The sequence below is a fragment of the Dendrobates tinctorius genome, unplaced genomic scaffold, assembly GCF_039654945.1.
Source record: "Dendrobates tinctorius isolate UK_male_01 unplaced genomic scaffold, ASM3965494v1 ptg000107l, whole genome shotgun sequence".
NCBI classification, from domain to species: Eukaryota; Metazoa; Chordata; class Amphibia; order Anura; family Dendrobatidae; genus Dendrobates; species Dendrobates tinctorius.
The window spans coordinates 5723034-5739586 of NW_027361775.1; the positions used below are offsets into that span (position 1 = coordinate 5723034).

At 39.9% G+C, this 16553-nt stretch overlaps 1 protein-coding gene across 2 annotated transcripts in view; it reads right to left on the reverse strand.

Moving 5' to 3' along the window:
• Window positions 1–16553, reverse strand: part of TINAG (tubulointerstitial nephritis antigen) — a 152234-nt gene that overhangs the window by 84489 nt on the left and 51192 nt on the right. For both annotated transcript variants that reach the window (XM_073589141.1, XM_073589142.1), the window contains exons 3-6: window positions 15042–15131; window positions 14369–14483; window positions 6233–6356; window positions 4200–4350 (exon numbers count right to left, since the gene is read on the reverse strand). In XM_073589141.1, coding sequence (XP_073445242.1) covers window positions 4200–4350; window positions 6233–6356; window positions 14369–14483; window positions 15042–15131 — 480 coding nt within the window. The remainder of the gene's footprint in view (window positions 1–4199; window positions 4351–6232; window positions 6357–14368; window positions 14484–15041; window positions 15132–16553) is intronic.

A 16553-nucleotide genomic window follows, 5' to 3' on the forward strand; every position in this document is an offset into this window, starting at 1 on the left:
GGTTTTATAGCTATTCTATATCTATAATATATACTCATGTATAAGCCGAGTTTTTCAGCACATTTTTTTTGTGCTGAAAACGTCCCCCTCGGCTAATACACGAGTCAATTGTCCCAGATGGCCAGCAGCGGAGCAGCGGGTGTCAGAGGCAGCAACCGGCGGTTGTGGCTTCAGCCTGTGCCGCTGCTAAAGAGAAATAATATTAATTTCTCTTATAGCGTGCACAGTGACAGCTGCAGGAGCAGCCACCAACTTCCAGAAGACATCATACTCACCCTCCAGCATGTCCTGAATCTCATTGCTCCTGGCGCCCTCACAGCATTTCGTTGGTGCCGGCTTCCGGCAGCACTTCCTGTGCTGAGTAATCACATGGCACCACTCATTAAGGTAATTTACATGCACTCGTCTCCACTCCCATAAGCATGGAGGGAATATTCATTACTTTAATGAGCAATGTCACGTGGTTGCTCAGCACCATAAGAGCTGCTGGAAACCGGAACGAGGTGCTGCGAGGGTACGCTGGAGGGTGAGTAGGATGTTTGTTTGTTTTTTGTAATAGGAAGCATGCATACCAGGACCAGAGGGGGTGATCCACACATACCAGGACAGCTACAGGGGGAGCCATGCATACCCGGACATCTACGAGGGAAGCTACGCATACCAGAACGGTTATGGAGGGAGCCACTCCTACCAGAACAGCTATGGGGGGAGCCACGCATACCAGGACAGTGATGGGGGAGCCACGCATACCAGGACAGGGATGTGGAGGACAATGCATACCAGGACAGAACGGGGAGCTACGCATACCATAACAGGACGGGGGGAGCCATTCATACCAGTACAGTGAAGGGAAGAGCCACGCATATCAGGACAGTGACGGGGGAAGCCACGCATACCAGAACTGGGATGAGAGAGCAATGCATATACTCGAGTCAATAAGCTTACCCAGTTTTCTGTGGCAAAATTAAGTGCCTCGGCTTTTACTTGGGTCGGCTTATACTCGAGTATATACGGGTAATTGCTTTTTGCTGTGTAGTAAAAATTATGACTGTCACTATTCTGGAGCTTCAAGTCAATATAGTTATTACTGGCAAATGACTGTGCCAAAAGGACCTAATATATAGTGCATCTTTAATGTATTGTTCTTTGCTATATCCTTTATATACAATTTCTTTAGGAGCTCTATATCTTCTGAATATAAAAACTGTTATACACCTAGCCTAGATGGAGAAATTGCAGCAGGGATTTACATTTTTAAGATACTTTACTGAATCTGTGAATCTGTGCAGTTTAGTTATTAATGATAAACTTTAGTCTCATGTAGCTAAATGTGAAACAAAAAAATATTTTAGGAGATAAAAAGAAAAAAGTAAATGCAAAGCTAAATCCTAAATTTTTATGCAATGCCATATTCTGCTCTAAATGATGTCCCTCGTCAACTCCTGTCAATCAACAACATCAATTCCTGTCACACTGGAAATAGGGCCATTATAAAAAAAGGAAAGATGATATGACCCTAGAATATTTTGTTGAACGGTAAAAGTGATTTTCTTTGGAAGAATTAGGCTTCAGTTTTAGGATCAATAGCAATATACACTACTCAAAAAATAAAGGGAACACTTAAACAACATAATATAACTCCAAGTAAAACAAATTTCTGTGAAATCAAACTGTCCACTTAGGAAGCAACACTGATTGACTATCAATTTCACATGCTGTTGTGCAAATGGAATAGACAACAGATGGACATTATTGGAAAGTATCAAGATACCCTCAATAAAGAAGTGGTTCTGCAGGTGGGGACTACAGACCACATCTCAGTACCAATGCTTTCTGGCTGATGTTTTGGTCACTTTTGAATGTTGGTTGTGCTTTCACACTCGTGATAGCATGAGATGGACTCTGCAACCCACACAAGTGGCTCAGGTAGTGCAGCTCATCCAAGATGGCACATCAATGCGAGCTGTGGCAAGAAGGTTTGCTGTGTCTGTCAGCATAGTGTCCAGAGGATGGAGACACTACCAGGAGACAGGGCAGTAAACCAGGAGACATGGAGGGGGCCATAGGAGGGCAACAACCCAGCAGTAGGACCGCTACCTCCGCCTTTGTGCAGGGAGGAACAGGAGGAGCATTGCCAGAACCCTGCAAAATGACCTCCAGCCGGCCACAAATGTGCGGTTAGAAATCAATTCCATGAGGATGGTCTGAGGGCCCGACATCCACAGATAGGGGTTGTGCTCACAGCCCAATCCATGCAAAGATAAGCAAATGTCACAATTTAGCAGTGGCAATAATTTTCTTTAGTTTGATTTTGCCATGTGTCAGCAAGGCAATATTAAAAAATACTAATTTTCAATTGGTTTAATAAATAGCATATTTTTATCTTGCAGTTGTGCTACATAAATGCAGTCAATATAGGAAAGGGTGATATTAAGGGATGTGGATGTGGTGGTGCCCGCCAAGGTCATGTGACAGATTTGAAGGTGACTGCATCTTGTTCTAGCGTCCTGTCAAAATTTGGCGAGAACGCTACACCACTGATGAACCCAGACAAGTGCAAGGATGTTATGGGTTGGATGGCAGAAAAAGGATCCAGTGTGTTTACAGGCAACACACAAAGTCTTCCATGTTATGAATGGGTCACCGAGGAGGATGGCAGGAACAGGCTAAGCCATCAGGAAACAAGAGAGGATGGTAAATCAGCGGATTGCAGACCCCTGATCCTAACTACACAGCTAGCAGTAGCCGTGGAGCATTCCTATGATGCCCTAGATGCCTTGGCACAGCCGGAGAACTAACTAAGCCTAAAGCCATAAAGGTGAAATCTAAACTGCCCTGGAGCAGATCCCCAAAGGAATAGACAGCCCCCAAACATATATTGTTGGTGAGACAAGATGAGACGCAAACATAGGCAGAAAATAGACTGAGCAAATGATGGGGCCCAAACTGTCTAGATAGGACAGGACAGAAAAGATACTGGCTGCAATCACACAAAACCCTAAAAATCCAACACATCCATCTGATATTCAAAAAACCTGAGGCCACACGACCTCACCCCCGCTAGATCAGCACTCTGGTGTGAACTGGAAGCAAAGTAAAATATACCAATATAACAGGGGACTGAGCAAACTGACACAAGCTGTAACATATGGAGTGGGGCCCAGTACTGCCCCCCAGTAGGGAGTACGCTGAACCCTCGCAACAAAGCAGAAAGCAAAAAAAAGGCACAACCAGATAAGATGCAAAGGATTAGCAAAAGAATCACTTAACTGAACCATGCAGATCAGGCAGGAGACTGAAGAGCTCAAAATGCACAAGGAGGAAATCACCAGCAACCGTCAACTGAAGCCTGCTCACTTATATGCTCCCAGCCAGCAATCCCAGATTCCCAATCATCATCATCAGGTGGCAACTTCCATCAGACTGGCCAGCTCCACTACTCCCAGTAACCACCAGAGGGAGCTCCAGCTCAGAAGTCTGAGCAAGGGAATTCACAACACTTCCACCTGGTCCAGTCTTAGTAGCCAAGAGGCTGGGCCTCTGAATCCTCCACCTTCCTCCCACCCAAAAGGGTCATGAGGAGGTGGAGTGCAGTCTCTGGAGAGACCTGAAAATGGCTATCCACAAACGTTCACCATCCAACCTGATGGGACTGGAGAGGATTTGCAAGGAATAATGGTAGAGGATCCCCAAATCCAGGTGTGAAAAACTTGTTGCATGATTCCCAAAAGACCCATGGCTGTACTAGCTCAAAAGGGTGCTTCTACTCAATACTGAACAAAGGGTCTGAATACTTATGAACATGTGATTTTTTTTAGTAAATTTGCAAAAATGTCTACATTTCTGTTTTTTTTCATGCAAGATGGGGTGCATTAATAAGAAAAAAAAGAACTTTTTTTAATTTACCAAATGTCTGCAATGAAACAAAAAGTGATGAATTTAAAGGGGTCTGAATACTTTTTAGAACCACTGTGTGTGTATATATATATATATATATTTATATATAAATATACAGTATATATATATATATATATATATATGCACACACATATATATATATATATGAAACACAGTAACCTATTTTTAAGTATTGATATGCCATACAGTAACTATATTTAATTATTTTTCATGTGTTTTCTGATTTTCACGAAAATGTGACAAAACGCATTGATATATGTGAAAGTCTCCCTAATATTTACCCACGTTTTCTCAGGAACCACCAGGCACTATCTATGTGTCCTCCTCTACATCCGTCTTGATTGTGAACATTACAAGAAATTAAATCCTGAGGAGACAGATTTGAAGTGTAGCGTCCTTGAGAGTGTATTGCTACTCGATCAGCCGCAACACCTGAAATTAAGACATGGCACGTTAAAATAATGCAAATATCATTTTTATATAGAATCTTTTAGAAGGTATAAAATGCTAAGTAATATGTAGAATACATTATATTTAAATATTTTTAGGATCTAGAATCCTGGTTCGAGGAAAGAGGAGGAAAAATTAAAAAAAATAATAATTTCTTTAGTCTTGAGAGTGACATTATTAACTTGTACAAGTACAAAAGTGACCTGTACAAAAAATATGGTCAAAATATGTTACATGTATAAACCCCCTCAGAAGATGAGAAGCCACTGCTTCTTTCTACAGAAAGAATCGTTCACTCTCCAGAGTGGACAAGTCTTCTTTATTCTAAGAGCTACTAATCCATGGTGTAGTAAATCTCAAGAGCTGCTCATAGTGGGAATAGTTGATGGCTTCCAGAAAGGGCTTAGATGCTTTCTCAGAAGAAAATAACATGTGTAAGGTCCTTCTCTGACTGTTTGGTTCAGTGGATTAAAATTTAGATTGGGAGGGAAAGATTAACTCTTTGGGGTGTGGACTGGATCATGCATTATAGCTGAACTTATACTCCATTCCCTTTATCATTTCCAATCACTCTGTTAAGCTTGATGGACATTTGTCTTTTTGTGTCAAGTGAAACAAACAATTTCCAGAATGAGAATGCAAGAACGTCATTTGAGATTAATACGATATAGCATAACTCAAATTATTGTCTAGAATTGTGCATTTCTCTGAAGTAAATATGTATTATAGATGTTGATTTAAAATTTGAACATGTAAGACTTAGGCTAGATCTACATGGCGACAAGGGTCTTGTAACACTGAAATTATAGCGAGACATTGCAACATAGGATTGGATGTTGCAACACTGGATGGATTGATCTTCATTGCAACCTGCAACATAGTGCAACACAAAATCACTTGTCATAGACAACCTGTCTGTTATACTTACAGCAAAATCTGAGCTCTAAAGCAGTAGTGTGGTAGCAAGTCGAACACGAGTTGCATAAATATTTTTGTCTCAATACTTTTGCTGGACAACTGCTGTTATTCAACACATTGTCCTGTAGCCTAATATTGTACACCATATTTCACTTTTTAAAATTTGATAATTAGTGATGAGCGAGCACACTCATGTGCTAATAGAGTATCTTCGGCATGCTCGAATACTATGTTCGAGTCAACGTGGCTGCATGTCTCATGGCTGTTCAACAGCCTCAACACATGCAGGGATGTCCTGTTTGCTGGGCAATCACTGCATGTGTGGCGGCTGTTGAACAGTTGCGAGACATGCAGTCACGGCGACCCGAACATAGTATTCGAGCACGCCGAAGATGCTCTACTAGCAAACGAGCATGCTCGGAGAACACCTTATCCGATTACGCTCGCTCATGACTATTGATAATCATCTAAATGACAGCCAATATGGAGAGTTGGAACATAAAGTGGGTCCAGATATCATACTGTATATAACATAGTTGTCTATTCACTTGAAAAGGCTCAATGTTATGTTGCGTGTTGTGTGTGTCAGATTCATTCTAAGAAGGACTTGTGTTGATGACTCAATTAATTTGAAATATGTATAAAAAGATTAACTTTGGCATATGCAAAAAGCCTTTCATAATAGAGACCCAGTGACTTGCCAGGTCTAGAAGTCATATTGTAGGAAACATAAGACCATTGTGAAACCAAAGGTTACAATTATGCACATACTGTGCCTCCACTTCTCTGTCTTGGATCTATTTTTTTATCAGAACATTACAACACCTTTTATTTCAAATATGCATTTTATGACTTCTATTGTAGATTTTCTTATTCATGGGTGCTAATATAGATTTAGCAATAATGACAAATATATATGAATGAAATAAAAGAATTTATATATTACTTGCAGTAGAAAATGCCCATGATGCAGCACAATTTTTTTGATCCAAAGGTCTATGGATATAATTAGGCCATTTATATGAAGATATGAAAAACAGCGGAAATTCTTCATATGATGAAACGCGATGCTAAATGGAAAAAGCCAGCATAATAAATAAAATGTTATTGTTTACAATGTAGAAGTGTAAAGAAAATAAGTTTATATTACACTATAATTATATAATTATAATTAGTAATTTAAACATAACAGCAAACTATGTATTGTCTTTTAAATTATTCTGAGGAAATATTATGTTGATACATTTGGAGCTTATTTTTTCTACCAAATCTGTTATAAGTATGACAGTCACAACTGTTGTAACAAGTATACAGGACACTCGGGTGGTCTCCGAGTATTTTGGCATGCTTGGAGATTTAGTTTTCGTTGTCTCAGCTGCATGATCTGCGACTTGTAGACAGGCTAAATACTTGTGGGAATTCCCTAACAAACAGGCATTCCACACATGTATTCAAGCTGTCTAGCAGTCGCAAATCATGCAGCTGAGGTGACGAAAACTAAATCTCCGAGCACGCCAAAATACTTGGAGACCACCCGAGCATGCTCAGGGAGACCCGAGCAACGAGTATACTCGCTCATCACTATTAATTATCTCAGAACATTTTCACACTGAACAAAACTTCAAACAAAGCACAAATGCCGTGATTATAGCAGAGACACTGATTACAGCTATGACCAGTGGTGTCGCTCTACCCAGTTGACAGGACCCAAGCGGCATGCTACATTGATCTAAGTTCATTTTATTTCTGCTCCTCAAACTTATGATTTGCACAAGAACATGTATAAAATTGCTTACACATACTGCTGCACAAGCAAATTCTTTAGTTGAAGGGAACCTGTCACTACATTTTGCCATATAACCTATGGACACCACCTTTCAGCCCTGTGTTACAGCACTCTGGAATGCTGTATACTTACCGTATTTTTCAGACTATAAGGCACACTTTTTTCACAAAATTTTTTTGGGGAAAATGGGATTGCGTCTTATAGTCAGAATATACTTACAAATACTGTGGCAGCAGCAGGAGTCGGGCGATTCTGCGACGGTTCCTGTCCGACACTGCTGGGCGATGTTCACACTCCCTTCCCAAGCTGGTGCAGCTGGTGCAGCAGGTGCGGCAGGTTTCACGGTAATGCTCTCTGGTGCGTGGTGCTCTACCAGCATTTTGTGAAAGTCCGGAGGCACCACACATCAATTGCTGCGATGCAGTGGCCTCCGGGAAAATGACCGCCGGGGCAACGCATGCTCAGATTGAGATCTCGGCAACAACATCTCAATCTGAGCATGCGCCACCCCCGGTGGCCATTTTCCCAGAGGCCACTGCATCACAACAATGAATATGCAGGGCTTTTGGACTTTCACAAGATGCTGGCAGAGCCACCTGCACCACAGGGAACCACCGCCACACCTGCCGCACAAGCCTGGGATGGGATTTCCCGGAGGCCACTGCATCACAGCAATGGATATGCGGGGCCTCCGAGCTTTCACAAGATGCCGGCAGAGCCCCGAGCAACACCGCTGAACTTGCCGCATCAACCTGGGATGGGATTTCCCGGATGCCACCGCACCTGCCGCAGCAGCCTGGGATGGGAGTCATATCGCTGGACCATCGAACATCTCCTGTGACCTTGCTCTACCAGCGCTGCTAATCTCCCTGGTAAGCTGAATTTGGGCTGTAAGACGTACCCCCATTTGACATATTAATTTTTTTTCCCTATTTTCCGACTGAAAATTTTGGGTGCTTCTTATGGTCTGAAAAATATGGTACCTATGGGTAGGGGCGGTTTGGTCCAATGAGTGCTGCTTGTTTAGGTCCATTGCCTCCTCTCTTCTTGCTTTCACTGTCCTCCTTTTCTACTTCATGTGGATGAGGCATCCTACATCATCCACACAGTGTTCCCCATCACGCTCCTGCACAGGTGTTCTTTTCTCTGCCCTGCCTGGGGCAGAGCAAAGTACTGTAATGTGCATGGCCAGCACCAGCACTCTCTGGCCATTCTCTGTACATGTGCAGAACAGAACTTTGCTCTGCCTTCAACAGGGCACAGATAATTATGCATGCACAGGAGCATGATAGGGAACACTGTATGGGTGACATAAGATGTGTCATCCATATGAAGAAGAGAAGGAGGACTTCGATCGCAAGAAGAAAGGAAGCTCTGAATCTTGACCAGCAATGCCCAAGGAACCGGATGACCTCATTGGTCAAGTATAGTCAAAGGTCTTTTTTTTGTTTTGCAGCATGGCTTGGAGATTTATATACAGCATTCTAGAATGTTGTAACACAGAGTTGAAATTTGGTGTCCATAGGTTATATGGGGAAAAACCTGGTGACAGGTTCCCTTTAAATAAGTACATTATGACAGGTACCCTATAATGCACCAATTATTTATTCAATGCCTCTCACCCTTTGATTTTACTTTTTAGACATTTACTGCAAAATCTTTGAAAGTATGACAAGGATAGGTAGAAAACCAATTAAATCTGTTTTGTACACTAAGGCTGGTTTCACACTTGCGTTTTTTTGCGCTGTTTTTGTGCAAAAAAAAGCATGCTTTTTTTCTATACCTTACATGGGTGCGCATACACATGTGTTTGTACGTATTTGTATGCGCATGCGTTTTTTGTAGTGTGCGCCCGGGTGCACAAAATGCATCCCGTTGCATTTTTTGTGCACCCGACTTGTCTCAAAAAAAGCATGCGCATGCAATGCGGACAAAATTCACCCAAAAACCCATTATAGTCTATGGGTGCGCTGACGTGTGCATGGTAATGCGCACGTCAGCGCAAAAAACGCATGCGTTTTTTAAAAAAACCATGCGCAAAAACGCAAAAAACGCACACAAATGCATGATGCATTTTTTATATGCATTTGCACTGCGCATGGTGCGCAGCGCAAAAAAACGCAAGTGTTAAAGTAGCCTAAATAAGTGAATTAATGGCTTGGCAAATAAAATATTTTAGTTCATAATTGACAAAATTTGTCATCCACAATTTGAACAAATATCGTCATTCCAAGTAAAATGACTATATTTGCATTTTAGAAGAGGGTAGCATGTAAGAAGTTTAACACACAAGAGAACATTTTCTTTGAGGTAAAACAAATGAAGAATATAATTCACTCATTACACTTCACAAAAATGAAAGTTAGGAAAACTAAGAATATATTTGAGTTTAGTAACTCTGTGGAAATACATGCACAGGTTCAGTAGTGTTCAAAATAATAGCAGTGCCCAAAAACAAGAGCTAATTACAAAACCTTTATACTAGATTTTATTTCCATGCATTGGGAACATTGCATCCTGTTTTCTAATTCAATACATGAAGACAAATGTATATACTTTATAACTACTTTACAGAAAACAACAGTAAACATAGAGCTGTTTTAAAAATACGTTTTTCATGTACGTTATAGAGGAGAATAAATCTAAATATTCTGAACAAGTGATTGTGTTCCTCATGCAAAACTGCAGAATGTTCACCAAGCTTAGACTTAGATATTTATAGTCATGTATTAAGATTGTTTTTTTAGGTGGCTAGTTCGAACTGTCAATCACCGTTACATTTTGTCAACTAGAATGAATATAGTACATCCAAGAGGAACGACAACAACAAAATTAAAGTTTAACATTTTGAAATCCCAATATCTATACATTTACTAATGTCAGTTCAAGGATATTTCAAGCCTTTGGATAATTATCTTTATGCAACTTTCTAGACAGCAATGATTATGAAGTTGCTGAAATAACAAATTATGATTCACAGTTTATTTTATGTTCTGTATGCCATAAAACCAAAGGAGCTTCCAAAATGTCTTTCTCAAATAGCTATGAGACTCATTGTTCAATTAATATTTAATTGTATTTTTCTTTTCATTGACTTACAAATTTGTATATTGGTGTCAAATTGTAAAATATGTGTTAAATATATGCTTAGTATGAAGAATCAAACATTCATAAACATAATGGAAATAGCCTTGGTCACGTTATCAGATTAGAATGCTGTATATTGGAATTATTTAATTAAATTATATTCTTCACTCATTCAATATTTTATTTAAAGGATTTCTGGAATGTTTAACTACTTCCCGACCGCCAACAGTAGATATACATCAGCGCTTGCTGTTCTTTGTGCAGTGCCGACGTTTATCTACTGTCGGCGGTTTTGTGCCCCCCGGGACCCCCACATAACTTATAATGCAGGGTTCCTGATGCACAATGCTTGCTGCGACCCCCCGACCTCATCGAGACCTGATTGGTTCAGGTCCTGATGATGTCAGCGTCACTGCAGCCAATGAGAGAGCTTGCAGGGAAAGCTTGTTGTTTCCTGGCGATCTGACTCATAGTAACACCACTTCTCCTCTAATCTCGCACTGACAGGAGATCAGAGGAGAAACAGCATTACTGTGTGACAAGATCGCTGCCTGGCACAGCTGCGCCAGGTAGTGATCTTGTCACACAGTAATGCTGTTTCTCCTCTGACCTCCTGTCAGTGCGAGATCAGAGGAGAAGTGGCGTTACTATGTGCCAGGCAGGGATCTTTTCACACAGTAATGCTGCTTCTCCTCTGATCTCCTGTCAGTGCGAGATCAGAGGAGAAGTGGCATTACTATGAGTCAGATCGCAGGGTTCAGAGGAGAAACAGTGTGACAAGCGCTGCTGGCAACAGCTGTGCCAGGCAGCGATCTTTTCACAAAATAAAGTAAAGCAAAAAAAAAAGCAGGTATGCATGTTAGGGCTAGGGTTAGGGCTAGGATTAGGGCTAGGGTTAGGGCTAGGGTTAGGGTTAGGGCTAGGGTTAGGGTTGGGATTGGGGTTAGGGGTGTGTTGTGGTTAGGGTTGGAATTAGAATTGGGGGTTTCCACTGTTTAGACACATTAGAGGCTCTGCAAATGCAACATGACATCCGCAGACCATTCCATCAAAGTCTGCATTCCAGAACGTCACTACTTCCATTCTGAGCCCCAACACATGCCCAAACAGTAGTTTTCTCCCACATATGGGGTACCAGCATGCTCAGGACAAATTGTACAACTTTTGGGGTACAATTTCTCCTGTTACCATTGTGAAAGTAAAAAATTGGGGGCTAAAAGATCATTTTTGTGGAAAAAAAATTATTTTCTTATTTTCACGGCTCTACGTTATAAACTTTAGTGAAACACTTGGGGGTTCAAAGTGCTCATCACACATCTAGGTAAGTTCCTTGGGGGGGTCTAGTTTCCAAAATGGGGTCACTTGTGGGGGGTTTCTACTGTTTAGACACATCAGGCGCTCTACAAACGCAACATGACGCCCGCAGACCATTCCATCAAAGTCTGCATTCTAGAACGTCACTACTTCCCTTCCGAGCCCCACCGTGTGCCCAAACAGTAGTTTTCTCCCACATATGGGGTACCAGCGTACTCAGGACAAATTGGACAACAACTTTTGAGGTCCAATTTTTCCTGTTACCCTTGGGAAAATTAAAATTTGGGGGCGAAAATATCATTTTTGCGGAAAAAATATGATTTTTATTTTCATGGCTCTACGTTATAAGCTTCTGTGAAGCACATGGGGTTCAAAGTGCTCACCACACATCTAGATAAGTTCCTTAAGGGGTCTAGTTTCCAAAATGGTGTCATTTGTGGGGGTTTCCACTGTTTAGGTATATCAGTGGCTCTCCAAATGCGACATGGAGTCCGATCTCAATTCCAGCCAATTCTGGATTGAAAAAGTCAAATGGCACTACTTCTGTTCCAAGCCCTGCCGTGTGCCCAAACAGTGATTTAGCCCCACATGGGGGTATCGGCGTATTCGGGAGAAATTGCACAAAAAATTTTGTGGTTTGATTTCTCCTTTTACACTTGTGAAAATAAAAAAATGGTTCTGAAGTAAAATGTTTGTGAAAAAAAGTTAAATGTTTATTTTTTCCTTCCACATTCTATTCACTCATGTGAAGCACCTGAAGGGTTAATAAACATCATGAATGTGGGTTTGAGTACAATGAGGGGTGCAGCTTTTATAATGGTGTCACTTTTGGGTATTTTCTGTCTTATTGACCCCCAAAATCACAAATGTGAGGTGGTCCCTAAAAAAATAGTTTTGTAAATTTTGTTGTAAAAATGCGAAATCGCTGGTCAATTTTAACCCTTATAACTTCCTAACAAAAAAATTATGTTTCCAAAATTGTGCAGATGTAAAGTAGACATGTGAGAAATGTCATTTATTTACTATTTTGTGTGACATGACTCTCTGATTTAAGGGCATAAAAATTAAAAGTTTGAAAATTGCAAAATTTTCTAAATTTTCACCAAATTTTGATTTTTTTAACAAATAAGCACAAGTCATATCTAAGGAATTTTACCACTATCTTGAAGTACAATATGCCATGATAAAACAATATCAGAATCAGCAGGATCCGTTGACGCTTTCTAGAGTTATGACTTCATAAATTGACACTGGTCAGAATTGAAAAAAATTGGCCCGGTCATGAAGGCAAAAACAGGCTCTGGCGCGAAAGGGTTAAAAAGTATTATTCAGAGAGTTCAAAAGAATTGTCTTCACAAACTGATTGACAGTTTCCCCAGTATCAGTGTGTACAGCATGTGCCGGTCAGCTTGTGTGAGCAGGTCAATACTTTCTTTTCACTGAGTCATTTCAGTATTTACTCTGCTTTTTCCTCTGAAATCCAGCTCCAAATCACATAAACCTCTTTGTCTATCATTTGCCGCTTTCAGATTCAGCAGCATAAATCACTCTGTCAATATCCTATTTTCAGTTATTTGGGAGTCATTTTCTTTGATAATGTTCATCTTACATTCTGTGTGGCATGATTGTTTGGAACACCACCTCTCCAGAGGAGCTTCAAGGCTACAGTGGGTCTGAAGGAGGTAGCCAAACATTGTACTCAACTACTTCCATCAGCTAAAAATGGATGAAGTGTAGAGTGCATAAATAATCTCATTTCCACTTAGATTTCTCTGTAAACCCAGACTTTGGACTTTTGTTCTACTTATCAATCAGGGCTTGGGGCTCCAAAAGATCATACCAGGTACAGACTGATGCCGAAATTCAGCCCTGGCAATTGAAATCACACAGGCCCATGTTGTCCCCATCCCCAAATACCAGATGGGGATATATTACTAATATTACCCTGGATGGAGGAAAGCAAGATTTGCTACAACAGCAAATCAGCAATAGAGAAAAATCATAAAACATAACCTTTAATGAATATAATAAAAGCTACCAAAGACTATAGTGCAGATAAACACACACTGAATCAAATGCCACAGACTATAACAGAGAGTGTCTGTATAAATCTCAACAACAGATCACCCACAGTATATACTGTACATGTGACTATTCCAAGTCCAAAAATTAGAAAAGATTGGACTAAAAAATACTTGGTCTAAATCAATGTGAATAAAGACCAAGTTCAAACCATGAACGGTTTCCTTATCATAGGAATAAAAAAGAAAAACCTCTACCCTGTTCAGGTTATCAAGGAATATGCCTATTCATGCATATAGAGAAGACATCAAAATAAAAAATCCATGAACATTATGAGAAAAGGAAAGATCTCACCACATGCAGATGGAGGATGTCCAAAGTCAGATGTCCCATCAGAGTCATGTCAGGTCAGGAAAAAAGGTATTCACCCTATTCAAGCCCTAAAGGAGCTAGTGATTCTGACACCCATGACTCCCGCCCTAACAAGGGCACTCCACATCTAACCCTCACAATAATAGCCCTACAAAATCCCTGTGCATCCTGACACGTTTCGTCACTTGTTGACTCTTCAGGGGACCTACTAGCACATATTGGGCATCATAACAAGGTATACAGGCTGCCTCCTAAGATGACAATGGAGTGAGGCAGACTGGCTGAAAGGGCACTAATATAAACTGCCAATCAAAATAATAACACTCACCTGAGGTTTCTTGGAACGCACGCCGTCCGCCATTAGCCATTATGGAACTCAAACACATGGTAAGTGGATTGATAATAACGCCCACTTCATTCAGTTCAAGGCTAGAGTGTATGCCAGATGGCCAGTCTGGGCTTGGATCCTACATTTATCAACTTTTTATCACCTAAACTTACAGTCATTTCACTCATACTGAGGAGTGAAGAAGATGGAGATTTAGTACCCAAGCGATATTCAAATCCTTCACTTAAAGTCATGCCCCAAAATTGGCTGTAGTTGTCTGCTTTCCATCTGTAATTAAACAAATATTATTGGTTTACTTTTGGTTATATCATGCTAGCACATATTCTGTACATAGAATATATTATTTAACATGTGGAATTTCTCCCTATTGCTGACCAGGTTAGTTTTCATCAAAAACAAATTAAACTTAGATTGTGGAAGGAAATTGAGATACTGAATCACAGCTCTTGCTAACACAGGAAGATCATTCTCTTAATTGCATCCAAAAGCAACCAAATGACTGATCAAATGCAAAGCTAAAATAACTGCCATAAATTTCTATTTTACTACTTTTACTCCATCAGTATATGGATGTTTAATTATAGTTAGCGTTTTGACAATGATTTCAGTGCTCATCAATTAGAGCTTGCTGACCAACATATCTGCTGTTTCTGATTGTACTAAGTTTTACTTTGAGAAAATTTTGTAGAGTTCTAGGATAGTGCTGTTATAAGACCTATCAAAGACAGAAAATAATGACTGCAAACATTCACCATTTCCACTTTTTTCATATATTTTACATGAGAGAGGGAGAATTTGGATTATATGAATTTTTCATTTTCTCACCCAAAGTCGCCTTTATTAATAAAGTTAATAAATTCTGGCTCAACAAGACAGGTATGGTGTGTACATCTCCACTGATTCTCATGACAATAACTGCAAAATAAAACAGCTTTATTAAATTAAAAAGGAGAAAGACAACACAAATAATAAAGAAAAGAGAAATCTTAGCATAGCAGCCATTCTCATATTTAGCATGTCAAATTGAACAATCAATTTCCCCAGGTGTAAAAAGTAACAGCACAAGCTATTCTGGAGTCTTTACCATTAGGTCCCAGTTGCTTCTCTATCTCTAATTTACTGAAGTTCATCTCAAAGTCATTTGCTGCAATTGACTTAAATCATGCCTGCTACATGTATATGTGGGATTGCTTTTTGCCAGATATGGAGCACTATGGATACCAAGGGAGCATTGTGACTGTGAAGATGTAGGATGCATTATGGCATACATAAGGGTAATTCCAATAAGATAGTGGCTTTGTGACTGGTTTTGTAGGCATTATAGTTAGCATAAGGACATTGTGGTTGCATAAACATCATTTTTTCATGGGGATCTGTGGCTGTTGTGGGGTCATTGTGACTTCTATAGAGGCATTGTGACTGTCATTCATAAATTATAATTTGCATAGGGGTCACTAACTTTCATGGAGTATTATGTTTGTCATATAGGTGTTATTTTAATAGGAACACTGCTACAGTCATTATGCCAGAGAACAAAAAACATGACCTACACCTCTATATAGTGTGAACAAGTGCCTACTGCAATGAATATATAACTTGCAAAAAGGAAGCATGCAGCAGCACTCTCTAAAGACCAATATATAGCTCTGGCAAAAATTGAGAGACCACTTTCAAATGGTCAGTTTGTCTGATTTTTCTCTTTATAGGTATATTTTTGAGCAAAATGCAAATTGTTCTTTTAGTCTATAAACTTCTGACAACATGTCTCTGAATTTCCAAGCAAAAAAATTTTGTATTTTTTTCTCACAAACAAAAATGGTCAAAATTTTAAAAAACCCTGTGCTTTCATACCTCAAATAATGCAAAGAAAACAAGTTCATAATCATTTAGAAACAACAATGCTAATGTTTTAACTCAGGAAGAGTTCTGAAATCAATGTTTTGTGGAATAAACATGATTTTTAAAAACAGCTTTCATACGTCTTGGCATGCTTGCCACAAGTCTTTCACATTGCTTCTGGGGCAAAAGTTTAAGCAGTTCTTCTTCGTTTGATGGCTCGTGACTATCCATCATCCTGTTGATTATATTTCAGAGGTTTTCAATGGGGTTCTGGTCTGGAGAATGGGCTGCCCATGACAGGGTTTTGATGTGGTGGTGTCTTAATTTTTGCCCGAGCTGTATATATAAACACAAAATCTATCATAATTGCTGAGTAAATTGTAGCAAAAAGTAAAAAAAAAAAATAATTACAAAAGTAAAGGTTCTTATCTAATAAATTGGTCAATTCATGTGAGCCCATCAACCATGACAAGGTGACACTTCTCTGATGGGTCTTAT